Source organism: Trachypithecus francoisi, unplaced genomic scaffold (assembly GCF_009764315.1).
Source record: "Trachypithecus francoisi isolate TF-2019V2 unplaced genomic scaffold, Tfra_2.0 Lachesis_group5, whole genome shotgun sequence".
Lineage (NCBI taxonomy): Eukaryota > Metazoa > Chordata > Mammalia > Primates > Cercopithecidae > Trachypithecus > Trachypithecus francoisi.
In genome coordinates, this window is record NW_022681470.1 from 139,896,051 (window position 1) to 139,922,835 (window position 26,785).

Here is a 26,785-nt window from a genome sequence, read left to right on the forward strand (position 1 = left end):
CACCTGAGCGGCAGACAGTGACCTGGGACAGACCGGCTGCTCGGGCGCAAGTCCACGTGGCCTCTCGCACTTGGACACCCAGGGCGCAAGCGAGCCTCCGGCCAGGCAGGCAGCTGCGCTCGGCCCTCCCGCAGGAATGCCAGTGAGGGAGGGAGGGGACTTGGCCGCCCGCCCGGAGCAGCTGCGCCTGCCGCTCAGATTCCGCCCGCCTTCCCCTCCCTGGGATCCGGAGTTTGCTCTGAGAAGGCGCGGGCGGGAGGGGCGGCCGTGTAGGGATGTGTCCTTGCAGAGATGCAGCCTCTGGTTTTACTCCCTCCTCCAGGGCTTTGAGCTCAGAGCTTCTCAGGCAAGGCCGGGCAGGACCCAGGAGACCAAGGAATAAAGCTACCATCAACGTAACTATTAAGGGCTCTAATTTATTAGACACCGACTACATTCCAGCCCTTAATAAGACTTTCTTCCTGGCAAGTTCCATTTCACAGATGAAGAAACCGAGGGTTAGAGAATGAGCCTGTCGGCCGGGCGCGGTGGCTCAAGCCTGTAATCCCAGCACTTTGGGAGGCCGAGACGGGCGGATCACGAGGTCAGGAGATCGAGACCATCCTGGCTAACATGGTGAACCCCGTCTCTACTAAAAAAAAATACAAAAAACTAGCCGGGCGACGAGGCGGGCGCCTGTAGTCCCAGCTACTCGGGAGGCTGAGACAGGAGAATGGCGTGAACCCGGGAGGCGGAGCTTGCAGTGAGCTGAGAGCCGGCCACTGCACTCCAGCCTGGGCAGCAGAGCAAGACTCCGTCTCAAAAAAAAAAAAAAAAAAGAGAATGAGCCTGTCTTGTCCAGGTAGGACGTGTCAGGAGCTTCTCAGGTTGGACTGTACTGCCAGGATGTGCCAGCTTGATCACTTCTAGTCCCCAACCCAGGCTCCTTGAGTCATTTTTTGATTTCCACAGTGTTTATGATGTGGGTAGAGCAAATAGACAGCAGTCCCCTGCCCATGGAGCTGACATTTTAGTGGGTGGAGACAGGCAAGAAACAAGCATAGTAGTATATGCCTTCAGGGCGTGGTGGCTCATGTCTGTAATCCCAGCACTTTGGGAGGCCGAGGTGGGAGGATCACTTGAGCCCAGGAATCCAAAAGCAGCCTGCTCAATAAAGCAATACCCCTGTTCTATTTTTGGTTTTTTTAGAAAGAAAAGAAAAGGAAGGGAAGGGAGGGAGAGAGGAAGGAAGGAAGGGAGGGAGGGAGGGAGGGAGGGAGGGAGGGAAAAGAGAGAGAACCATGTCAGACGATGGGAAATAAAACAGATAAGAAAATAAAGGGACAGTGTACTATCTTGAGGTGATCCTGGAGGGCCTCTTGGAGGAGGTGATATTTGAGCACATGCAGGAAATGAAGAAGGGAGCCTTGTGGATATTTGGGAAAAGCGTTCTATGTAGAGGGAACAGCAAGTGCAAAGGTATTGAAGTTGGTGTGTTTAAGAAACAACAAGTAGGCCAAGCGTGGTGGCTCACACCTGTAATACCAGCACTTTGGGAGGCCAAGGCTGGAGGATCACTTGAGTCCAGGAGTTTGAGGTTGCAGTGAACTATGATCATGCCACTGCACACCAGCCTGGGTGACAGACAGATACCCCGTCTCTGAAAAGAAATAAAGAAAGACAGATAGATGAAATGGCACAGCAAAGAAGTCAGTGTTGCTGGAATGAGTGGGTGATGGGGAAAAAGTAGGCGATAATTTGAGACAAATATTCAGTGATCAGATGATGCAGTTTTGATCTGAGTCTAAATAAGAGGGGAAGCATGCCGGACGTCATGGCTCACACCTGTAATCCCAGCACTTTGGGAGGCCAAGGCAGAAGGATTGTTTGAGACCAGGAGTTCAAGACCAGCCTGGGCAACATAGTGAGACCCCATATCTACAAAAAATTTTTTAAAAGTTAGCTAGTTATGGAGGCACACACCTGTGGTCCTAGCTACTCAGGAGGCTGAGGTGGGAGGATCTCCTGAGCTGGGAGGTTAAGGCTGAGTGATTGCACCATTGTACCTTAATCTGAATGACAGAGCAAGACCCTATCTCAAAAAAAAAAAAAAAAAAAAAGTAAATAAAAGGAGAAGCCACTGCAGAGGTTTGAAAGGAGGAATGATATTGTCTTTGGGTTTTAACTGAATCAGTCTGTGTATGTCCTTTCTTATTTTATTTATTTATCTATTTATTTATTTATTTGAGACAGGGTCTGTCTCAGTCAGCAAGTTGAAGTGCATTGGTGCGATCATAGCTTACTGCAGCCTCCAACTCCTGGATGCAAGGGATCCTTCCACTTCAGCCTCCCGATTCACTGAGACTACAGGGACATGCCAGCACACCAGGCTAATTTTTTAAATTTTTTATAGAGATGGGATTTTGCTATGCTGCCCAGGCTTGTCTCAAAATCCTGGACTCAGGTGATTCTCTTGCCTCCGCCTCCCAGTGTTGGGATTACATGCCTGGGCCACTGCGCTATCAGTATGTCCTGTGTTTCTGTGTCTTGAAATTTAAAAGTAAAATAATAATAATGCCCTGGTGTGGTGGCTCATGCCTGTAATCCCAGGACTTTGGGAGGCCAAGGCAAGAGGATCACCTGAGGTTGGGAGTTTGAGACGGCCTGACCAACATGGAGAAACGCCATCTCTACTAAAAATACAAAAATTAGCCGGGCGTGGTGGTGCACACCTGTAATCCCAGCACTTTGGGAGGCCAAGGAGGGCGAATCAGTCAGGAGTTTGACGCCAGCCTGGCTAACACGGTGAAATCCCGTCTCTACTAAAAATACAAAAATTAACCGGGCGTGATGGCCCACACCTGTAGTCCCAGCTACTCAGGAGGCTGAGGTAGGAGAATCACTTGAACCTGGGAGGCAGAGGTTGCAGTGAGCCGAGATTGTGCTACCGCACTCCAGCCTGGGCGACAGAGCGAGACCCTGTCTCAAAAAAGAAAATCCTCCAAGGTATACATGATTCAAGTTCACATTTATTTGTATAGTATGCTGCTTTTAGTGAAAAAGTTTTTTAAAAAGTATATATTCAGTATATACTATTTAAAAAACTTTTTTGAAGTATTTTTTTAAAGTATATATTCAGTATATACTATTTAAAAAACTTTTTTGAAAGTATTTTTAAAAAGCATATATTCAGTATATACTATTTAAAAAGTATATATTCAGTTTTTGAAAGTATATATTCAAAATGTCCCCTTGGTCCACAGAGCTCTGGTGTCTGCATGGGGGTGCAGGGTGGATTGTTAATTATTCCTGTATTCTCAGGCCCAGGATCATGAAGTCACGAGGTTGAATGTAGCAGAGTCTGTCTCATCTTCAAGGCTCATAACAATGCCCCTTCCTCCAGGAAGCCTCCCTTGCTTTTCCAGAGACAGCTGCGGCTTCCTGCTCTGGGCTCCCCAGGCCAAGTTCCCAGGGTCCCTCTCTCTGCTCCGCTGTGACCACAGAGGAGTCCTCAGCCCCTGGCACCCACTGTGTGACTTTCTATCTCTATGAATTTGATTACTTTAGGCATCTCAGATAAGTGGAATTTTCTATCTGGTTTATTTCACTCAGCATGGTGTTCTCAGTATTTACCCGCATGTCAGAATTTCCTTCCTTTTTAAGGATACACAAAAGTCTGCTTATCCATTTGTGAGTTTTTGTTTTTGTATTTTTTTGAGACAGAGTCTCACTCTGTTGCCCAGGCTGGAGTGCGGTGGCGCCATCTTGGCCTCACTGCAACCTCCATCTCCTGGGTTCAAGTGATTCTCATGCCTCAGCTTCCCAAGTAGCTGGGACTACAGGTGCCCGCCACCTCGCCCGGCTAGTTTTTGTATTTTTTTAGTAGAGACGAGGTTTCACCGTGTCAGCCAGGATGGTCTCCATCTCCTGACCTCGTGATCCGCCCGTCTCGGCCTCCCAAAGTGCTGGGATTACAGGCTTGAGCCACCGCGCCTGGCCTCAACTGTCTTTTTAAGTTTTTATTTAATTTTAAGAAAGTGAGCTTTATTAAATAGTAAATGTAACTACAACTTGTGGTTATAAATATATATTTAATGGAAAAAATATACATACATTGCTGGTGTGTGCTCAAATACATTTTGTTGATGGGGTGTGTGACCAGGAATGTCCCCTTGGTCCACAGAGCTCTGGTGTCTGCATGGGGGTGCAGGGTGGGTTATTAATTATTCCTGTATTCTCAGGCCCAGGATCATGAAGTCACGAGGTTGAATGTGGCAGGGTCTGTCTCATCCTTCAAGGCTCATAACAATGCCCCTTCCTCCAGGAAGCCTCCCTTGCTTTCCCAGAGACAGCTGCAGCTTCCTGCTCTGGGCTCCCCAGGCCAAGTTCCCAGGGTCCCTCTCTCTGCTCCAGCTGTGACCGCAGAGGAGTCTATGCCTGAAAATTGAAGCCCTTCTGGGATTCTAGCCTTGTCCAGGAACAGAGCAGGGGAGGGGGAGTTTGCAGAATGAATGAATGAAGCATCTTTTCATCCTTTGAATTAGATGTGGAATGAAGAGTTCTGGTTGTTCAGGGATGGGGATCGTGAGCTCCGTTCTGCTCATCTGGCCGCACTCGGGTTGGGAGGCAGCCGCAGGACAGACATTGAAGGCCAAGGTTGAGGAGGCGTGGACAGCGGAAGAGAAGGCGGTGGGTGGTTCGCACATACAGGCTGCCGGAGGAGTCCACGGTTTTGAGCATGATCAAGGGGGAGTAGCGGACGTTGGTCTGTCGGCGCAGGGGTGGCCGAGCCGAGCTGATGACGTTCACAATGGCCTGCAGAGTGGAGCGCCTGAGCGCTGGGACTCAGGGAGGGCTTCACCCCGCAACATACCTGAGCCACCGCTTGGGGCTCTGGGCCCTTCACTCACCTGAACCACGTCCTGTGGGCTCTGTCCAACGGAGCGAAACAGCTCCCTGGAGGCTGGGAGATAGAGGTCCCGGAAGTAGTGCAGGGTGTCAGGGTCAGTGCCTGGGAACTCAGCCGTAGAAACCTGCGCCAGAAGCTTTCCCTCAAATTCGGTGACCACGGGGCCTGGTTCCACCAGGGAGATGCTGGCGACCGGGCAGGGTTAGTGTCAGTCTGATGCCCCAACCACTCCCTGACCTATTTTGTCCATTTATTTATTTATTTATTTATTTATTTTAAGATACAGGGTCTCACTCTCTTGCCCAGGCTGGAGTGCAGTGGCATGATCATAGCTCACCACAACCTCCAACTCCTGGGTTCAAGCAATCCTCTACCTCAGCCTCCCGAGTAGCTGGGACTGCAGGTACACACACCACCACCCTTGGCTAATTTTTACATTTTGGGTTGAGATGGGGGTCTCGCTATGTTGCCCAGGCTGGTCTCAAACTCCTGACCTCAAGCGTTCCTCCCCTTTCAGCCTCTCAAAACGCTGGAATTACAGGTGTGAGCTGCTGCACCCAGCTTCATTGTCTTCATCTCTCCTCTCCCCCTTTCAATCCCACCTCCCCAGCACTGCCTCCAAGCCCCCTCTGCCCACGTGACCGCCTCACAAGATGTTGAACTGCAGCAGCTGGATAGCCAGGCTTTCGAAGAATCCCTCCAGGGCGAACTTGGAGGCTGCATAGACATCGTTGAAGATGACACTGTGAGGGTCAGAAGGAGAGCTCTTTGGGGGTCTGGGAGGGGGGCTTTGTGGGTTCCAGGGTGATGGGGTCTTTGGGAGACAGAGCAAAGAGGATGTGGAGACCAGACAGAGCAGATACATGGTGCCAAGATGATGGAGGGTATGGCATTGTGTGATGGGGTCATATGGGGTCAGAACGAAGTTGTTCTCGGGTGATGGGTGCCACCTCCTCCCAGCTCCACCTGGTCCCAGGAAAATCCCCTATTTCCCTCCATTCTCTAAACCTTTGGGGCCACTTGGGGATCCTCTTCATTTTTCTCTTCATTAGGGCCCTTGTCTCTCTCCCTCCCTTTCTTTCTTTCTTCTTTCCTTCCTTCCTTCTTCCTTCCTTCCTTCCTTCCTCCTTCCTTCCTTCTCTCTCTCTCTCTCTCCCTTTCTTTTCTTTTTCTTTTTTGATAGGGTGTTGCTCTGTCCTGCGGTCTGGGGTGCAGTAGTGCAATCACGGCTCACTGCAGCCTTGAACTCCTGGGCTTAAGCGATCCTCTCACTTCAGCCTCTTGAGTAGCTGGGACTATAGGCACACACCACGATGCTTGGCTGATTTTTAAATTTAATTTATTTTGTTGTTGTTGTTGTTGAGGGGAGACGGAGTCTCACTCTGTTGTCTAGGCTGGAGTGTAACCTCTGCCTCCTGAGGTCAAACGAATCTCTTCCCTCAGCCTCCTGAGTAGCTGGGATTACAGGCACATGCTAACATGCGCGGCTGAGTTTTTTTTTGTATTTTAGTAAGAATGGGCTTTCACCTGTTCTTATGGGTGGTCTTGAACTCCTGAGCTCAGGCAAGCCACCCGTCTCAGCCTCCCAACGTGCTAGGATTACAGGCATGAATCACCAAGCCTGGGCTCCACACTAATTTAGAATATGATCTAAAACCCATTCACCATCCTCCCAGTCTGGAGAGGATCAGACGCTGATGGGATTTCCAGGGGTGGGTCCCCACAGCTCACCCTGCAGGCCCATGACACTGCTGGTCACCACGATGTGGCCCTGCCGCCTCCTCTTCATGCCTGGAAGCACAGCTTTGACGAGCCGGACAGCTCCAAAAAAGTTGGTGTCAAAGACATTCTGCATGGCCGCAAGGCTGAGCCCCTCCAGGGGCCCCACCAGACCCATCCCAGCATTATTCACTAAGAGAAGAGGTACTAAGGTTACCTGAAAGCTCCTTACCCTTCTAGAATTACTTCCAGACACCCCCTGAATCACCCCACCCTGTACTCCAAGTCCAAGGCCAGTCCAGGGTATCTTGGGTGGACAAATATGAAATCTTGGTGATCTTTAAACACAGTTTAGCATTTGTCATAGGGTATCCTCAGCCCTGAGTGGGAGGAAGGGCTGCTGGGAATAGTGCCCCCTTCATCCATGAGCAATTCAATTCTGACCCCAAATTGCATCAAGACAGTGACACCCACCTTCCTGCGAAGGTTGGGGACCTTATGACTTATTTCTGCATCATGCTGTCTTCCCCAAGTGACTCATCCAAGTAATTTTCCCAACCACATATGACTGTCTCCATATATGAGAATTTTTATTCCATAAAATCTGCCCCACCCCCAGGCCTCAGATTGTTACTAGTGTCTCTAATATTTTTATTTTAAAAAAATTGATTTTTGGGCCAGGCATGGTGGCTCATGCCTGTAATCCCAGCACTCTGGGAGGCCAAGACGAGTGGATCACCTGAGGTCAGCCTTCAAGACCAGCCTAACGAACATGGAGAAACCCCGTCTCTACTAAAAATACAAAATTAGCCGGGTGTGGTGGCGCGTGCCTGTAATCCCAGCTACTTGGGAGGCTGAGGCAGGAGAATCACTTGAACCCAGGAGGTGGAGGTTGCAGTGAGCTGAGATCACGCCATTGCACTCTAGCCTAGGCAGCAAGAGTTAAATTCCATCTCAAAAAAAAAAAAAAGATTTTTGGCCAGGTGCGGTGGTGCATGCCTATAATTCCAGCACTCTGGGAGGCCGAGGTGGGCGGATCACTTCAGGTCAGGAGTTTCTATGAAAAATACAAAAATTAGCTGGGCACGGTGGCAGGCACATGTAATCCCAGCTACTCAGGAGGCGAGGCAGGAGAATTGCTTGAACTTGGGAGGTGGAGGTTGCAGTGAGCCAAGATCACGCCACCACACTCCAGCCTGGGCGCAGAGCAAAAATCTGTCTCAAGAAAAAAAAAAAATTGATTTTTGAGACAAGGTCTTGCTCTGTCTCCCAGACTGGCTCTATCATAACTCACTGCAGCCTCAAACCCCTGGGCTCTAGTGATCCTCCCACCTTGGCCTCCTGAGTAGCTGGGATTAGGCATGCACCACTATACCTGGCTAATTCTTAATTTTTTTGTAGAGTCAAAGTCTCACTATTTTGCTGGTCTCGAGCTCCTGGGCTCAAGCAATCCTCCTGTCTCAGCCTCCCAAAGTGCTAGGATTACAGGTATGAGCCACGGCACCCAGCCCTTAATAAATCAATTGGTAGGATCAACTGGTCTACTCCTGTTGGCCAACTGGTCTACCCCTTCTGTCCAGGCTCAGAGATTGCTGAAGAAGCCGGAGAGCTGGTGCTCAGACCTTGCCGTATTGAGGGTCTATACTCAGACCAGGATGTGGCTTAGTGAATCAGGGGCTGTGAAGTCTCACCCAGCACGTCCACTTCTCCCTGGATACAGCTGAGACACTGAGCCACCGACTCGTCACTGCACACGTCCAGCTGGGCCACGGTGAGGGTCTGCCCCAAAGCCTCCCCAGCAGCTGCCTCCAGTGTCTCCTTCTTCCCCAGGTCCCTCATGGTGGCCACCACTGGGGGCAGAGAGTAGAGCAGGGACAGGCACTGAGTTCCTTTCCCCTTGGTGTGGGCTCCATGTTTCTGTGATCTTGCATTAGAAGTCACAGAGAGATGGAAACCCACAAGTTCACACACCTACATTTATCACTCAGCCAACAAATGCACACTTGTGTACATGTGTCTCCATGTACCTGTATCCATCCTTCCAACCATGAGTTCAACAGACATTTACTGAGCATCTACTATACACTATGCCCTATTCTAGGTGCTGAGGCTATGGCATGAAATAAGATAAAGTCACCAGGTGTGGTGGCACAAGCCTGTAATCCCAGCACTTTGGGAGGCCTGGGTGGGAGGATTGCTTGACCCAGGAGTTTGAGACCAGCCTGGGAAGTATAGTGAGATCCCATCTCTACAAAAAAATTATATATACAAATTTGCCAGGTGTGGTGGGTGGCCCCCACCTATAGTCCCGGCTACTTGGGAGGCTGCGGTGGGAGGATTACTTGAGCCCAGGAGGTTGAGGCTGCAGTGAGCAGAGTTGGAGCCACTGCACTACAGCCTGGGTGACAGAGTGAGATCCTGTCTCAAAAAATAAAAAAATAAGGCCGGGGTGGCTCACACATGTAATCCCAGCCCTCTGGGAGGCCGAGGTGGGCAGATCACAAGGTCAAGAGATCGAGACCATCCTGGCCAAAGTGGTGAAAATTCGTCTCTATTAAAAATACAAAAATTGCCGGGCGCGGTGGCTCAAGCCTGTAATCCCAGCACTTTGGGAGGCCGAGACGGGCGGATCACGAGGTCAGGAGATCGAGACCATCCTGGCTAACACGGTGAAACCCCGTTTCTACTAAAAATACAAAAAACTAGCGGGCGAGGTGGCGGGCGCCTGTAGTCCCAGCTACTCGGGAGGCTGAGGCAGGAGAATGGCGTGAACCCGGCAGGCGGAGCTTGCAGTGAGCTGAGATCCGGCCACTGCACTCCAGCCTCGGCCACAGAGCAAGACTCCGTCTCAAAAAAAAAAAAAATCAAAAATACAAAAATTAGCTGGGTGTGGTGGCACACACCTGTAATCCCAGCTACTCAGGAGGCTGAGGCAGGAGAATCGCTTGAATCTGGGAGGCAGAGGAGGTTGCAGTGAGCTGAGATCATGCTACTGAACTCCAGCCTGGCAACAGAGCGAGACTCTGTCTCAAAATAAATAAATAAATAAACAAACAAATAAATAAATAAATAAGATAACCTTTCTGCCTTCATGGAATTTATAGCCTAGTAGGTAAGACAATAAAATACACAAACATAAAACAGACTGCCATGAAAAAAATGCATACATACCTATAGCCAACATACATACATACATGAACACTGAAGTAAATAGCCATATATATATATATACATATTTTGAGAGGAAGTTTCACTCTCGTTTGTTACCCAGTCTGGAGTACAGGGGCACGATCTTGGCTCACTGCCACTTCTACCTCCTGGGTTCAAGTGATTCCCCTGCCTCAACCTCCCGAGTAGCTGGGATTACAGGTGCATGCCGCTACACCCAGTATTTTTAGTAGATTTTGTATTTTTGTATTTTTAGTAGATATGGGGTTTCACCATATTGGTCAGGATGGTCTCAAACCTCAGGTGATCTGCCCACCTCATCCTCCCAAAGTGCTGGGATTATAGGTGTCAGAAGCCAAAGAGCCACAGAGCCTGGCCAAGCTTATCCTCTTTTTTCTTTTCTTTTCTTTTCTTTTTTTTTTTTTTGAGATGGAGTCTCGCTCTTGTCACCCAGGCTGGAATACAGTAGGGAAATCTCGGCTCACTGCAACCTCTGTCTCCCGGTTCAAGCGATTCTCTTGCCTTAGCCTCTCAAGTAGCTGGGATTACAGGTACCTGCCACCATGCTCAGCTAATTTTTGTATTTTTATTGATCGATTGATTGATTGACTGAGACAGAGTCTTGCTCTGTCACCCAGGTTGGAGTGCAGTGGCGCAACCTCGGCTCACTGCAAGCTCCACCCCTTGGGATTCACACCATTCTTCTGCCTCAGCCTCCGCAGTAGCTGATACTGCAGGCACCCGCCACCATGCCCGGCTAAGTTTTTGTATTTGTAGTAGAGATGGGTTTTCACCATGTTAGCCAGGATGGTCTCGATCTCCTGACCCCGTGATCCACCCACCTCGGCCTCCCAAAGTGCTGGCGTTACAGGCGTGAGCCACCATGGCCAGCCAATTTTTGTATTTTTAGTAGAGATGGGGCTTCACCGTGTTGGCCAGGCTGGTTTCAAACTCCTGACCTCAGGTGATCTGTCCACCTCGGCCTCCAAAAGTGCTGAAATTACAGACATGAGCTACTGCGCCCAGCCTCAAGCTTATGCTTTTAAGCAGGACCTCAGCATATGTACCATGTCTGCACATGCACCAGCATGCATGTTTGATATCCCCCAATGTGTGCGACCATAATCATCCATGAACACTCCTGGGGGCATTTGCCTCTTGTCTTCAGGCCAGTGTGAGTCGTGGGTAGAAGCCACATGAATGGGGTCACTTGCATCTACAGGTGATATAGTGGGAAACATGGGTGCAAGAGATGGGATGCCTGAGTTCAAATCCCAGCTCTGCCACTTTGCAGCTGGGAGACCTTGAGCAAAGACCTTTGACAGTCTGCATCTTTGTTTCCTCGTTTCTGAAATGGGGCAGGCCAGGCACGGTGGCTCATGCCTGTAATCCCAGCACTTTGGGAGGCCCAGGTGGGCAGATCACCTGAGGCCAGGAGTTTGAGACCAGTCTGGCCAACATGGTGAAATCTCGCCTATTAAAAATACAAAAAAATTAGCCGGGTGTGGTGGCGCATGCCTTACTTAATCCCAGAAACTCAGGAGACTGAGGCATGAAAATCACTTGAATGTGGGAGGTGGAGGCTGCGGTGAGCCAAGATGCGCCACTGCACTCAACCTGGGCGACAGAGCGAGACTCTGACTCAAAATAAATAAATAATAAAATGGGGTGGATGATAGTGCCCGCCTCACAGGTGTGATGTGAGGATTAAACGACTTTCTGGATTCAGGGCACTAAGAATGCAGTGTGGTGCATTGTAAAAGCTCCGTAAACATTAGCCTCCAGCAGTTTAATACACCCATCTTCCCGCCCACAGGACCGCACGTTATTCCCTGCACACTGCCGTTCAGGCTCTCATGCTCAAAGCTGTGTGTGTCTCTGAAACAGAGGGCAGAGGGCTGGGAGAAGCAGCCCTGCCAACTGGGGCAATGCCCTCACCCCCAGTCGCCTCCTTGTAAGTAACAACCCTTTGCCCACTTTGGCTCCAGCATGCTCCCTCTGGGTCAGGGGTTCTCCTGGTTGGTTAGGATGCAGGTCCCAGGGATTTATTCTAGAGCTGCAAAAGGGCAAGTTCTTAGAACTAGAAGGCCATCCCTTCAACCCCCAAGGTCAGGAGCTCTTAAGAAGCTTATCTCAGTAAAAGCAGTAATCTGGGGAGACTGTGGAGGAGTGAGCATCAGGGTAGTGATTATGCCAATCTAGGAAATGCCCTAGTGAAACCCTTCTAAAAATAACACCCACCCACCCCCTGCCACTCTCAGCATGCTTTATTTTGTTTCTTAGCACTTATTCCCACCAGATATAGCAACAATTTCTTTTTATCTGTTTATCACCCATTCTCCCTCTCCTCCCCACCTGACACCATCCCGAGGGCTGAGATTTTTGTCTATTTCATCCCCAGTTGTGTTGCCAGCATTCAGAACCCCCAGAAGGTGCTCGAGAAATATTTGTAGGATGAGGGAATGATTCCCGGAGGGAGAGGAAGACCGCATGCATCCTGAGTCCTCCCCAAGCCCACAAGTGCAGCTGGGAGAGATGGGTAGGGGAGACAGTGTTGGGGAAGCCGTGTCCACCCTGCTGCCTCCTAGCACCGCCCTGCACCTCTTACCCTGGTAACGCTTCTTGGGGTCATGGGCCAGCTGCACTGCAAGTTCCAGACCAATTCCTGATGAGCAGCCGGAGATCAACACAGTCCGGGGTGCAGCGGCCATGTTGATCCCCTCCCTGGACGCGTGACCTCCGCTGGGCAGCACCTGACTCTGACCATTCATCCTGGGCTCATCTGCTCCCTCCTAACCCCCTCCCACAGATCCCCTGCAGGGCAAAGCCTCCGCCCTCCCCAGGAGACCCTCAATTCTGGACTGACCCTGAACAGGCAGTAAGAGAGAATCTCTTAAATCCTCTCTGCACCTCATTTTCTTCATCTGCCAAAAATTTCTTCTCCACACCTACTATACACATCACTGGTTTTTGTTTGTTTGTTTTTAAGAGACAGCGTCTTGCTCTGTCACTCAGGCTGCAGTGCAGTGGCACCACCATAGCTCACCGCAGCCTCAAGTGATCCTCCCACCTCAGCCTCCAGAGTAGATGGGGCTACCGGCACACACTACCATGCCCAGCTAATTTTTAAATTTATTTTGTTTTTAGACATGGGACCTTGCTCTGTTGCCCAGACTGGTCTCCAACTCTTGGCCTCAAGCGATCCTCCTGCCTTGGACATTTGTAACTGTTTTCTTAATTTTTAATTTTTATTATGAGTGTAAATTATTATTATTATTACTGTTATTTTGAGACAGAGTCTTGCTCTTGTCACCCAGGCTGGAGTGCAGTGGTGCAGTCTCGGCTCACTACAACCTCCGTTTTCCAGGGTCAAGCGATTCTCCTATCTCAGCCTCCCAAGTAGCTGGGACTACAGGTGTGTGCCACCACACACAGTTAATTTTTGTATTTTTAGTACAGATGAGGTTTCTCCATGTTGGCCAGGCTGGTCTTGAACTCCTGACCTCAAGTGGTCCAGCGGCCTTAGCCTCCCAAAGGGCGGGGATTACAAGCGTGAGCCACTGAACCTGGCCGAGTATAAATTATTTAGGGCTAGGAAGAGTTTCTGTGAAAGTTGGGGGGAATTAGTGCCTGTATTCTGGGTGAAGAATCTCTGATTGAAGGGAGAGAATGAGAGAAGGAGACAGAGAACGCGAATCCAGAAATGTTGTTTCATAGAGGGAAGGGGTGTAGAACTGTCAGAAGCTGTAGTTAGACTACAGGAAGAACTTCCAGCAAGGCAGGGCAGGCAGAAATTTTGTGAGAGCCTTTTAGTTGGAGAAGTCTCAGCCTCAGATGTCCCTGGGGTGGGAGGAGGCGTGGCTTACAGAGATTCCCTCTCCTCCTCCCACCCTGGGGGGCCCGTCTCCCCCTCAGGCCTGATGGGGCCCCACCCCCTCCTCTTCAGGGACACAGAGACTCTTTGTCTGGGGAGTCAGAGACTGGGAGGGAGGCACTGCATGCGTCTCCCTCTTCCCCTGGGGCGGGGGTGGGGGGAGCAGCGTTCGGGGAGCAGTTCAGGGCTCAGGATACGCCTCTTGGTTCCTCCCCTCCCTGGGGAAGCACCCTCATATCCTGCGTGTCTGCACTTGTCCAATTGCATAAAAGCTCTATTTGACCTCCTGGGGGCCTCTTCATGCTGGAGGTGGGGGTCCCAGCACAGTGAGGGGGGCCTCTGCCTCATCCCAAGAATGGCAAGAATCCACCCCTTCCTCCCCGTGACTGTGCGTTGCTTTGCAACAGGGACAGATTTCCCACCACCCCTGGGCCTTTTTTTTTTTTTTTCCCCTGCCCCCAAGACAGATAGAGTCTTGCTCTGTTGCCCAGGCTGGAGTGCAGTGGCTCAACCTCAGCTCTCTGCAACCTCCACCTCCCTGGTTCAAGTGATCCTCCCACCTCAGCCTCCCAAGTAGCTGGGACTACAGGGGCCAGCCACAATGCCCAGCTAATTTTTGTATTTTTAGTAGAGATGGGGTTTCGCCATGTTAGCCAGCTGGCCTCTAACCCCTGGACTCAAGCGATCTGCCCGCCTCAGCCTCTCAAAAGTGCTGGGACTACAGGTGTGAGCCACCGCACCCAGCTCAGACTCCCCCATTTGGTGGGGATTTGGGTTTGGGGCCAGGGCATCGACTGGAGACCTGGTATGGGGTCGGGGGAGATGAGGGTTAGGGATGGAGATAAGACCCTTTATTTGAGGAATCAATAATTTTGGGGAAAGTGAAAACTGTGTTTTGGGATCTGTGGTGAGAATTTGGGACCAGGACACGTGACTCAGGGATTTCAGTGGAGAGATTAAGGTTTGGAGTAAGACTGGGGACCCCATTTTGGGGTCTGGGGTGAGGTTTGAGGTGGGATCAGGACCCCTTAGGGACCTGAAGGAAAGGCTCTGGGGCTGAGGCTGGTACCTCCTATTGTACAACTAAGGGACTGAGGATAAAGCAAGTAGGTGAATGAGAGTTTGGGGTGAGATTGGGACCCCACTTGGGGGCCTGAGTGAGGCAGAAAGGACTTGGTGCCAGGGGAGGTGGCTCATGCCTGTAATGCCAGCGCTTTGGGAGGGCAAGGCTGAAGGATCGCTTGAAACCAGAAGTTCAAGACCCCAGTCTCTACAAAAATATATACATTTTTTAATTAGCTAGGTGTGGCAGTGTGTGCCTGTGGTACCTGCTTCTCGGGAGGCTGGAGCAGGTGGATGGCTTGAACCCAGGAGTTGGAAGCTGCAGTGAGCTATGATTGGGCCACTGCACTCCAGCTTGGGTGACAGATCAAGACCCTGTGTCCGGCCGGGCGCGGTGGCTCAAGCCTGTAATCCCAGCACTTTGGGAGGCCGAGACGGGCGAATCACGAGGTCAGGAGTTTGAGACCATCCTGGCTAACACGGTGAAACCCCGTCTCTACTAAAAAATACAAAAAGCTAGCCGGGCGAGGTGGCTGGCGCCTGTAGTCCCAGCTACTTGGGAGGCTGAGGCAGGAGAATGGCGTAAACCCGGGAGGCGGAGCTTGCAGTGAGCTGAGATCTGGCCACTGCACTCCAGGCCGGGCGACAGAGCGAGACTCCGTCTCAAAAAAAAAAACAAAAAACAAACAAACAAACAAAAAAACCCTGTGTCCAAAATAAAATGTAAAAATAAAAGAAAATAAAAAAAGATTTGGTATAAACCTGCACCTCCCCCTTTTCCAGGGCCTGGATGGAGGCTGAAGGTTTGAATGAGGCTAAGCTCTCCTTTGAGGGGATCTGCTAGGCCGAAAAGGTTTGGGGTAGGGCTGGAACCCTCGAACTCCAGGACTGGGTGGGAGTGACCCTTCTCCTCCACTGTGGGGTGGGGCAGGAACAACCCAGCTCCTGGCGCTGGGCTCCACACCAGCCGGCCAATCAGCGCTCAGCACAAAGTTTCCCAACTTCCCAGTCCAGCTGTCAGCGCTCCCTCTCCAAGGAGCCCCGCCTGGCCAGGCGCTGGAGCGCAGGGCGAGGCCAGGGCGGGGTCTCGGGCAGTTTCCTGCAGACCCCGAGAGGAGCGGGCGCCGCGAGTGACTGCACCGAGCCCGAGGAGTCGCCGCGCCCGGCAACCGCCCCGACTGGTCCCCCGCCTTGCCCGTGGGCCCCGCCGGGATGGGGAACCGCCGGGGCCTGGGCCAGCCGCGGGCCGGTCTCTGCCTGCTCCTGGCCGCGCTGCAGCTTCTGCCGGGGACGCAGGCCGGTGAGCCGGGAGGGAAGAGATGGGACCCAGGGTCCACGACTCAGAGAGGGCCTAAAAGAGCGAGGCGTGGAGGGGCGTGGAGGGGGAGGGCGTGGGCGCTGCGTGGGATCCCGGTGTGATGTGGGCGCATGAGTGTCCGACTCTGGGTGATTTGTGGGTGTGTGACAGTTCAGGGGTAGGGGTGGGGATGTGTGACTGCGTTTTCTGGCGAGCGCGTGGGAATGCATGCAATGTGCAGGTGTGTGCGTGTGTGTATGAGTGTGTAGCATGTCTGTACATTTGGAGTGAAATTGCGTGTGTGCTCGCATGTGGAGGTTGATGGCGATAGTGTGACTGTGAGTGTCAGGGCATTGCTGGGAGGGTGTGTATTGCGACAGGTGAGTATGCACTTGTGCGTTTGTCTATGTGCTGATTTTCGAGGGCAACCGTGTGTGTGGTTATGCGTGTGATTGTGTGTCTCTGAGTGCCCCTATGAGGGGTGTCGTTGTGATTTTTGGGTGCAAATAATTGCCCATGAGGATGAAGATGAGTGGAGACGAGTATGGGGGAGCTCTTCGGGAACCCATAGTTTCTTTTGCATCTCTTTAAATGGCTTCACCCCATTCTCCCTTTCCCTCCTCTGCCCCACATTGGCGAGTGCCCGTCTCCTCCGCTCCCTCCCTGTCGCCCCTCCCCCACCCCGCGGTCCCCAGAGCCGCGATCAGCACCATGGACAGGGCCTCGGGGAGGGCGCGGTGAGGGGCGAGGCGGGGCGGGGCGCAGGGCGGCGCGGGAGTGGAAGTTACTCCCCCCACCTCCCACCCCAGCTGCTGGAGCCTTGGGTGTTTTTTCCGAGGAATTTCTCAGGGGCCCCCAAGGGGTCTCGGGGGCCGCCGGATGGGTGAGTCAGCGCTGACGCATGCCCAGCTGCGCGCATCTGGCTGGGTGCCCTGTCCCGCCCCGCAGGGTTCGGAGTGGGGGGCGCTCCGGGAGTCAGGGGATGGCGTGGCTCCCTGGGGCTTCCCTGATCTGAGAGACCTCAGACTAGGCCCTCCTGGAAATCTCTTTCTAAGGTGAGCTCAGTCTCCCAACACACACACACACACACCACACACACACACACACACACACACACACACACCCCACAGCACACTTTTCTTACTTTGGAGTCCAGGAAGGTGCCTGTCCATATGGTTAATCCCTGATTGGACTATTCTGCATTCCCACGCTCACACATCCACATGGTCGTGCAATCTCAGGCATCCACTCTGAATATAAGTCCCCTGGGACTGGAGGAATGTGAAACACCGTGTCCAGGCAACCCTCTCCAGTCACCCGCCAAATGGTTCCAGCTTTTATGACCCTCCCACGCGCTCAGATTCTCACACATGCTGCCCCTGACATCCGAACAAACACTGTCAACATTCACAACCCATCACCCACTCTCTGACTGGGTCACACTCTCACACAGAACGGCACGCCCCCACCAGAAGTCCCAGGTGTTACAGTCACAGACACACCTGCAAGCTCGCTGCAAGCGTTACATGGCCACGCGTCAAGTAACTGCACCTAATCCCTCCATTAGAAGCAAAATATTTGCACACATTGACACCTGGAGAAATGACATGCCCAGCTATTCTCTGCCTGGCTCATTCAGACTCACCCACGCTTGTACAATCTCATGCACATACACATATTTGCACACACACCGCACACCTGGGGGATTCCCAGCCATGCCCTGACTCAGCCCCTGCCTCTGTCCCTTCACATCCCAGACCCCAGCCAAGATCCCGCTGGGGGCCCTGACCAGCACAGGGGAGAGTGGCAGGAGGCAAGTTGGGCCCCTGACAGACCCCCCACCCTCTGTCCCCGTAGGCAGGACTCAATGCCGCTTGTGTGCCTTTTTGTCATAATGCCAGCTATGAAAAGAAAGGGTAGTCAGTTTCTGAAAGGTCATTCCAGAAGGAACACAAGTTTCAAGCAGGATATCTTTGAGTTGGATGCTGGGAAGGACTTTCCTACTGTAAATGAGTGGTAGTTGAGGGAAGACCCTCTTTCCTCTGCAGAGAGGTTAGTGTGCGGGTCAGGGGAGAGCCTCAGGCTGGATGAGGTCGTTGATCTCAATCCTCCCCTGGGCCCCAGCCTGAGATGGGGCAGCTGGGATGATTGTTCCGTGGGGAAGTGACTCTTGTGGTCAGCAGAGCCTGGGAGCCCAGATCTCAGCCCCAGGGGACTGCAACCCAGATTTCTCTTAATGACAGCCCAGCCACAAAACAGGCAATTAGAGATGGGGGCTGGGGTGATGGGTTGGGGAAGGCGAGTGGAAAGAGAGATTGAAAAAAGAGAGAGAATGAGAGAACAAGAGAGAGATGGGGGGAGAGAGAGAGAGAGAGGAGAGAGAGAGGAGAGAGAGGAGAGAGGAGAGAGAGAGAGAGAGATGGACACAGATAGAGGCCTGGAAAGACCCAGCACAGAAAGTGGGACAGAGAGAGGGCGGGCAGGGATGGGGAGAGAAGGAGACTGGAGGCAAGAGGAAACAGAGGCTGACACAGGCCTCTGAGGAGTCTGGAAAACGAGGGCTCTGACCTAGGAAGAGTGGGAATCGGGGTCCTTCCTCCAAGCCCCTGCCTCCCCAACGTCTTACCCCCCCACCCGCCCCAGCTCCCCGCGGTGAGATCAGCAGAGCCGCCCCCAGGGGTGAGGTCACGGCAGATTCAGGAGAATCTAGCTCCTGCCAAGAGGCTGGGGCAGGGGGTCAGTGGGACAGTTTGCTGAGGGTGGGGGGAGGGGGAAATCAGACAGGGGGCTCAGGGCCCAAGGGAAGCCCCCACCCGCCCCTGCCCAAGCCATGTGGTTCCACTTAGCACTGGCTGGGCTGCTTTTCGGGGTGGGGCTGGTAGCATGGCCTAGATTAGGAACTGTTGGGCCAGACAAGTGCTTTCCTCAGCTGGGATGAAAGAGGGACAGGGTCAGACAGGGGAGGTCTGGAGGTTATTGGAGACAGCTGATCAGAAGAAGAAGGTCAGAGAGATGAAATGAGGAGGTCATGGGTCAGGTGGAGGAGATCAGGATAGGCAGTGGGAGAAGGTCGGGGGTAGTCAGAGGGTGGAGGTCAGAGGGGAAAGTCAGAGGGAGGAGATCAGAAAGGAAAGTCAGAGGGAGGAGGTCAGAGGGGAAAGTCAGAGGAGAGATCAGAGGGGAGGCTCAGAGGGAAGAAGTTGGAGGAGAGGGTCAAAGGGAGGAGATTAGAGGGGAAAGTCAGAGGGAAGAGGTCCAAGGGGACAGTCACAGGAAGGAGGTCAGAGGGGAATGTGAGAGGATAGGAGATCAGAGGGGACGTTCAGAGGGAGGAGGTCAGAGGGGAAAGTCCGAGGGTGGAGGTCAGAGAGGAGGGTCAGAGGGAGGAGGTCGGAGGGGATGGTCAGAGGGAGGAGGTTACAGGGGAAAGTAAGAGGGAAGAGGTCAAAGGGGAAAGTCAGAGGGAGGAGGTCAGAGGGGAAATTCAGAAGGCGGAGGTTGGGGTCAGGCAGAAAAAGGAGATCAGAGGGAATTGACTGGGGTCAGGCAGAAGAAAATCAGAGGGTCAGAGGGGGTCAACTGGAAAAATAAGTTAGTGGGCATGGTCAGAGACAGAGTGGTCAGAGGGAAGAGCTCCAAAATGGCTGTAGTCAAAAGGAAGAGGTTGTGGGTGACAGTGGTCAAAGGAGGAGGTTAGAGAGAGGGAGGAGGTGGGGGAAGAAAACACACTAGAAGCCCCTCCTCTCCACATGGGTTTCCTCTGGCAAGGGGGCTCCAGGCCTGGGATGTAGCCCTAGGGAGCCTGTGCGGGGGGGGGGGGGGGGGGGGGGAGTGGGGAGAGGGGGACAGTTCCACTCTGGGGCTCAGGCCAGGAAGCTTTGATTCATCCCAGAACTAGGTCAACTTTTTTTCTCACCAAAAACCAAGGGGAAATAAAAACAGAGTCAACAGGCTGCTGAGGCCGGAACATCTGTGGGTGATGAGGAGGCGGGGGGTGCTGGGGTCCCAGGCCTGCTCCTTCTTCCTGAGCCACAAACACATGGTGTGAGGGAGGGAGAGGCTGAGCCCCCCCCCCCCAAAAAAAACCCTGAGCGTCTATCCTGGAGTCCTGGGCTTGTTCTAGCTGTTCCCCACCTCTGCCCCGACGGCTTCTCTCTCCTGCAGATCCTGTGGATGTCCTGAAGGCCCTGGGTGTGCGGGCAGGACAGGCTGGGGTCCCCGAGGGGCCTGGCTTCTGTCCCCAGAGGACTCCAGAGGGTGACCGGGCATTCAGAGTGGGCCAGGCCAGCACACTCGGCATCCCCACGCGGGAACTCTTTCCAGGTGAGTTGGAGTAGGAGGCCTGGGTACTTCCCTGGAGAGGGGCACTGCTGGGCCATCTGAGCTGCCCTGTTCCCTCTGCCCACCCAGATGGCCACTTTCCTGAGAATTTCTCCTTGCTGATCACCTTGCGGGGCCAGCCAGCCAATCAGTCTGTCCTGCTGTCCATTTATGATGAAAGGGGTGCCCGGCAGTTGGGCCTGGCACTGGGGCCAGCGCTGGGTCTTCTAGGTGATCCCTTCCGCCCCCTCCCCCAGCAGGTCAACCTCACAGATGGCAGGTGAGCATGGGGAGAGTGGGCAGGGGTCCGTGGATGAGGGGTGGGGTGAGAAGCACCCACACGGAGGTCATCCCCTTGCAGGTGGCACCGTGTGGCGGTCAGCATAGATGGTGAGACGGTGACCCTGGTAGCTGACTGTGAAGCTCAGCCCCCTGTCTTGGGCCATGGCCCCCGCTTCATCAGCATAGCTGGACTCACTGTGCTGGGGACCCAGGACCTTGGGGAGAAGACTTTCGAGGTAGGAGTTCAGTGATGGGGAAACTGAGGCAGAGGGTTGGATGTTTTGTCTGCAGCCTGAATCTGGAGAGGATATTAAAGAAGGAAGATGTCAAGCTTCAATCTATCCCCAGGAAGCTGAGGGAAGCAAGTGTATGCTTCTTTTTTTTTTTTTTTTTTTTATTTTTTTATTTTTTTATTTTTTTTTTTTTTTTTTTATTTTTTTTTTGAGACGGAGTCTTGCTCTGCCACCCAGGCTGGAGTGCAGTGGCCGGATCTCAGCTCACTGCAAGCTCCGCCTCCGGGTTTACGCCATTCTCCTGCCTCAGCCTCCCGAGTAGCTGGGACTACAGGCGCCCGCCTCGCCGCCCGGCTAGTTTTTGTATTTTTAAGTAGAGACAGGGTTTCACCGTATTAGCCAGGATGGTCTCGATCTCCTGACCTCGTGATCCGCCCGTCTCGGCCTCCCAAAGTGCTGGGATTACAGGCTTGAGCCACCGCGCCCGGCCTGCAAGTGTATGCTTTCATGCACCATTGCAGCTTTCAATTGTGAAATTGCAGAGCCACAAGACCATAATTTTTTTTTTTTTTTTTTTTTTTTTTGAGACAGAGCCTTGCTCTGTCACCCAGGCTGGAGTGCAGTGGCTCGATCTCAGCTCACTGCAACCTCCACCTCACGGGTTCAAGCGATTCTGAGCCTCCCAAGTAGCTGAGATGACAGGTGTGCACCACCACGCTCAGCTAATCTTTGAATTTTTAGTAGAGACAAGGTTTTGCCATGTTTTTGGCCAGGCTGGTCCTGAACTCCTGGCCTCAAGTGATCCACCCACCTTGGCCTCCCAAAGTGCTGGGATTACAGGTATGAGCCACCGCGCCCAGCCAACACCATAAGTTGTGACGATGCCTACTTGGCTTGTTGTAGGAAGATCCGGTTGTGCCAGTGCACGCTTGTGTGTGCCGTTGCAGTGCATGACTGTGAGATTGCAGAGTCACAAGACCATAAATTGTGACAGCACCTACGTGGCTTGTTGTGGAAAGATCTGGTGGTGTTGTGTGTCTGAGACTGTGACCTGAGATGGTGCTGGTTGCTGTGATAGTGTGCGATTGTATAGGGGCAGTTATAACTTTGGGAGCCAGCAAGCAGCTGTGTTGTGTGGCAGTGTGATGTGTGTTCTGGGTGTGGAGACCTTTGTTAACTGTGTGTGACCGTGATGTGTGTCACCTCTGGGAGGCCAGGACCTGATCTACCTCATGTTCCTCCTTATCCCTAGTACCGGATCTTTCCACAACAAGCCAAGTAGGCATCATCACAATTTATGGTGTTGGTCGGGCACGGTGGCTCATACCTGTAATCCCAGCACTTTGGGAAGCCAAGACGGGTGGATCACTTGAGGCCAGGAGTTCGAGACCAGCCTGGCCAGCATGGCAAAACCTTGTCTCTACTAAAAATTCAAAAATTAGCTGGGTGTGGTGGGGCACGCCTGTAATCTTAGCTACTTGGGAGACTGAGAATCATTTGAACCCATGAAGGAACTGATGCACCCCTAGTGGGGCAGATGTGTGGGATGGATGTGGCTTGTGGTTGGGATCGGGTGTGCCCCTGATAGGATCTCTCCTTCTCTTAGTTACAGGGTGTAGAGGAATCACTAGGGCTGTCATGGGGTCACCTCCTCCTTATACTTAGCGTGCTCTGGGTGGGAGAGCATCACACCCTGGTACCAGGAGGTGGGCAGGACTTCTGGGGGATGGGGGGTCAGAGTAAGCCTGTGGCTGTATGCTGCCTTCCTTGACTCCTACACCCCCAACCCCCAGGGAGACATTCAGGAGCTGCTGATAAGCCCAGATCCTCAGGCTGCCTTCCAGGCTTGTGAGCGGTACCTCCCCGACTGCGACAACCTGGTACCAGCAGCCACAGGGGTGAGTGAGGGGCTCCATGACTCCTAATCTCAGGACACAGGCTGGGTCCTTCCTGGCTCCAGATCCCTGGAAAGAGTGAATTCTCATCCCCCAGACATGGGGTTAAGTGACCCATAACCTCAAACACATCCCAGGCATGAATGACTTTGATCTCAAGTCATATTCCTGAGCCACCCTTGACCCCAGGTTACATGAATAACGTCAACTCCAGGTCACAGGGCTGAGTGAGGACCCATGGACCATGAGCCAGCCTCACCCCAGGTGACCTGAAGGATGGGGTCTCTGCTGGTGGGATGCTCTGGACCTGACTGGGACCCTCTTCCCAGGCTCCCCAGGGTGAACCAGAGACCCCTCGTCCTCGGCGGAAGGGGAAGGGAAAAGGGAGGAAGAAAGGGCGAGGTCGCAAGGGGAAGGGCAGGAAAAAGAAGAACAAGGAAATTTTGACCTGGAGTCCACCTCCTGACTCCCCAGAGAACCAGGTAAGAGCCCTGAGACCACCTGACTTCCGATCTTGACCATCTGACTTCTGGTCTTGGTGCTTGACTTCTAGTCTCCCATCCTTACTAATCTCTGGTCCCTCATCTATGATCTTTTTCTCTGGTCTCTGATCCATGAGCTCTGACTTCTCTCAGCTGACTGATAACTGTCAGGGTGACTGATGACAGGGTGGGGGTGGATCCCATCTTAGGAGCTCTCTCAATCTCCAGTCCTGGGGCACTAGAGGGAGGGGACAGATCCAGATAAGTTCCTGATTTTAAGGGGATTCTTGATGAGGGTTACTGTTTAAGGGGGATCATTGGCTGGGTTGAATGATGTGTTCATTAGTTACTGTGTCATTGTTTGGGGTTCCCTTCTTGGGGTCATTGGGGATGGTTATTCATTCAGAGAGTCATTAATTGGGGGCATTATTTGGCTTCCCTGATAGGGATTGCTGGATAGGGGGCAATCATTGAAGGAGATATTAATTGAGGTCAGTGTTTGGGATGCACCTAGCAGGGGATCACTGTGGAAGGTCATTGATAGAAACCATTATTGGTGTTACCTATGTCCCCAGTTTAGGGTCAATGACTGGGAGGTTGTTGGTGAGTGGTCACTGACTGGAAGTCATAGTGGGGTCACTCATCGGGGCCACAAGTTGGAAGAGTGATTTTCAAGGGGTCGCGGATGGGGTAACTGATTTGGGAGTCCCTAAGGGGATTATTAGTTAGGAAGTCATTAATAGGTGGAATTACTGTTTGGGGGTCATTGATTAGGACACCTTTGTTGGGCTCATTTATGGGTATTCATTGTTGGAGCATCACTGGTTAGAGGAATAATTGATTAAGGGTCACTGATGGGGGTTATTAGTTGGAGAGTCACTAGTTAGTGCTAATAGTCAAGAGAGTGTCACTTGTTGAGGTCACTGGTTGGGAAAATCACTGAATGGAGCAGTAACGGGTTGAGGCCAGTGATGGCAGTGGGAGGGTTGTTTGTGGGTCACTGGTTCTAGAATCATTGGGGTCTGTTGATGTAGGTCATTCTTGGTGGGTCACTGGGTTGGGGGGTCCTTGGTGGGGATCATTGCTTGGGGTCTTTGGCTGGTGGGGGAGTCAATGGTTGCACTACATCTCAGTTCCAGATCTTCTTGGCTGAGAATACAGACACCAGGAGTAGTGGGCCCCTCTTCAGCCCCTTCCTCAGCCTTGTCCCCTCACCTGGGGCCCCACCACCCTCTTCCACACCCCTCCAACCCCCGCCTTGACCCAGTTCCTCTGCAGCTGTGCAGGCTAGAAGAGGTCGCGACTCCCTCTCTGACTGTGGCCTGGCTGACTGGCCGCTGAACTCTGCCTTGGGAGAGGACATGTGGGCTAGGCTTCCGGGAGCCTGGCCCTGAATGTTGGACCTTGACCTTGACCTCTGGGTTCCAGGGCCAGCCTGGCTCAGTGCCTCCTCCATCCATGATAGCTCCCTCTGCTGGAAGCCCTGGTCCAACCAGCACACTTTTGTCTCCACTGGCCTCCTGTGCTCTTTGAGGAGCCTCCTCTGTCCCTGCCCCAAACTGGGAGCTCCTGGGGACAGTGGGAGGGTGCCTCCCTTTTGTCTTGATTGCCCTGACCTGAGACCCAAAGCTCCCTCCATCCCTGCTCCAGACCTCCACTGACATCCCCAAGACAGAGACTCCAGCTCCAAATCTGCCTCCGACCCCTACGCCTTTGGTCGTCCTCTCCACTGTGACTACTGGACCCAATGCCACAATCCTAGAGGTTGGATGGGGCTGGAAGAGGGAAGACCCCAGGGGTTTGGGGGGTGGTAGACAATAAGGAGATCAGGGAAAACTTTAGTCTGTCCTAATGTTCTCAGGGGAGCTTGGACCCTGACAGTGGAACCGAGCTGGGGACCCTGGAGACCAAGGCAACCAGGGAGGATGAAGAAGGAGGTGATTCCACCATGGGCCCTGACTTCCGGGCAGCAGAATATCCATCTCGGACTCAGTTCCAGATCTTTCCTGTGAGTCTAGGTGGCTGGGGTTAGGTGCAAGAGAGTGGGATTCCTATTTAAAAATTTTTTTAAAATTTATTATTTAGGTGGGGTGCAGTGGCTCCCGCTTGTAATTCCAGCACTTTGGGAGACCGAGGCAGGCAGATCATTTGAGGTCAAGAGATTGAGACTAGCCTGACCAACATGGTGAAACGGCACGTCTGCTAGAAATACAAAAAATTAGCAGGGAGTGATGGTGCGCGCCTGTAATCCCAGCCACTGGGAAGGCTGAGGCAGGAGAATTGCTTGAACCCGGGAGGCAGAGGCTGCAATGAGCTGAGATCGTGCCACTGCACTCCAGCCAGGGAAACAAAGTGAGACTCCATCTTGAAAAAAAAAATTGTTTTTTAATTATTTTATTTTATTTTTTTTTTAACTTTTGTTTTAAGTTCAGGGGTACAAGTGCAGGCTTGTTACATAGGTAAACATGTACCGTGGGGGGTTTGTTGTACAGATTATTTATTTCATTACTCAGGTATTAAGCCTAGTATCCATTAGTTATTTTTCCTGATCCTCTCCCTCCTCCCACCCTCCACCCTCCGATAGGTCCCAGTGTCTGCTGTTCCCCTCTATTTGTCCATGTTTTCTCATTTAGCTCCCACTTATAAGTGAGAACATGTGGTATATGGTCTTCTGTCCCTGTGTTATTTTATTTACTCACTTTTCTCACATCTTGAGGGCTTAGAAGGGATTCCTACCAGGAGCCACGAAAGGCCAGTCTCTCTTTTGACTTCGGCACCTGCTTGTGTCAGGCACTGTGCTAATAGTTGACTCTGTGTCTAGAGAGAGGCGCTTTTACTCCAAGTACCAGGAGATGCCACTTGAGCACTTGTGAAGGAACATGATCTGACTTGGAGCTTTAAATGCTCCCTCTGGGCCGGGGGCAGTGGCTCACGCCTGTAATCCCAATGCTTTGGGAGGCGGAGGCGGGAAGATCGCTTGAGGCCAGGAGTTTGAGGCCAGCCTGGGCGACAGTGAGGCCCCATCTCTTAAAAAAAAAAAGAAAAGGGCCGGGCGCGGTGGCTCAAGCCTGTAATCCCAGCACTTTGGGAGGCCGAGACGGGCGGATCACGAGGTCAGGAGATCGAGACCATCCTGGCTAACATGGTGAAACCCCGTCTCTACTAAAAAATACAAAAACTAGCCGGGCGACATGGCGGGCGCCTGTAGTCCCAGCTGCTTGGGAGGCTGAGGCAGGAGAATGGCGTAAACCCAGGAGGCGGAGCTTGCAGTGAGCTGAGACCCGGCCACTGCACTCCAGCCTGGGCGGCAGAGCGAGACTCCGTCTCAAAAAAAAAACAAAAAAACAAAAAGAAAAGAAAAGAAAAGAAAAAGAAAAAAAAGAGCTCTTTGGCGGCTGAATGGCACATGGACAGTAGGGGGAGCCAGAGGGGCTGCAGGGAAGCCCACGATCCGCAGTGGGGATGTGACCTGGAGGGAGATGGGAGGGAGGGACGGAGAGAAGTGGACCAATTTGGAACATGCTCCATTTTGATCTTAGTGAAAAAATGGATACACGTTGACGTA

At 52.5% G+C, this 26,785-nt stretch overlaps 2 protein-coding genes across 2 annotated transcripts in view; one reads left to right on the forward strand and one right to left on the reverse strand.

Moving 5' to 3' along the window:
• Nucleotides 1-4,548: 4,548 nt before the first annotated feature.
• Nucleotides 4,549-12,486, reverse strand: RDH8 (retinol dehydrogenase 8). The gene is made up of 6 exons (XM_033195388.1): nt 12,384-12,486; nt 8,299-8,457; nt 6,613-6,799; nt 5,539-5,631; nt 4,890-5,073; nt 4,549-4,794 (listed from the first exon to the last, which is right to left on the reverse strand). Exons 1-6 carry the CDS (start codon nt 12,484-12,486, stop codon nt 4,549-4,551), a joined length of 972 nt encoding a protein of 323 aa, XP_033051279.1.
• Nucleotides 12,487-15,729: 3,243 nt separating this feature from the next.
• Nucleotides 15,730-26,785, forward strand: part of COL5A3 (collagen type V alpha 3 chain) — a 53,026-nt gene continuing 41,970 nt past the window's right edge. The window contains exons 1-8 of the mRNA XM_033196572.1: nt 15,730-16,011; nt 20,173-20,331; nt 20,419-20,608; nt 20,690-20,846; nt 22,637-22,741; nt 23,068-23,220; nt 24,871-24,984; nt 25,082-25,228. Coding sequence (XP_033052463.1) covers nt 15,924-16,011; nt 20,173-20,331; nt 20,419-20,608; nt 20,690-20,846; nt 22,637-22,741; nt 23,068-23,220; nt 24,871-24,984; nt 25,082-25,228 — 1,113 coding nt within the window. The 5' untranslated portion in view covers nt 15,730-15,923. The remainder of the gene's footprint in view (nt 16,012-20,172; nt 20,332-20,418; nt 20,609-20,689; nt 20,847-22,636; nt 22,742-23,067; nt 23,221-24,870; nt 24,985-25,081; nt 25,229-26,785) is intronic.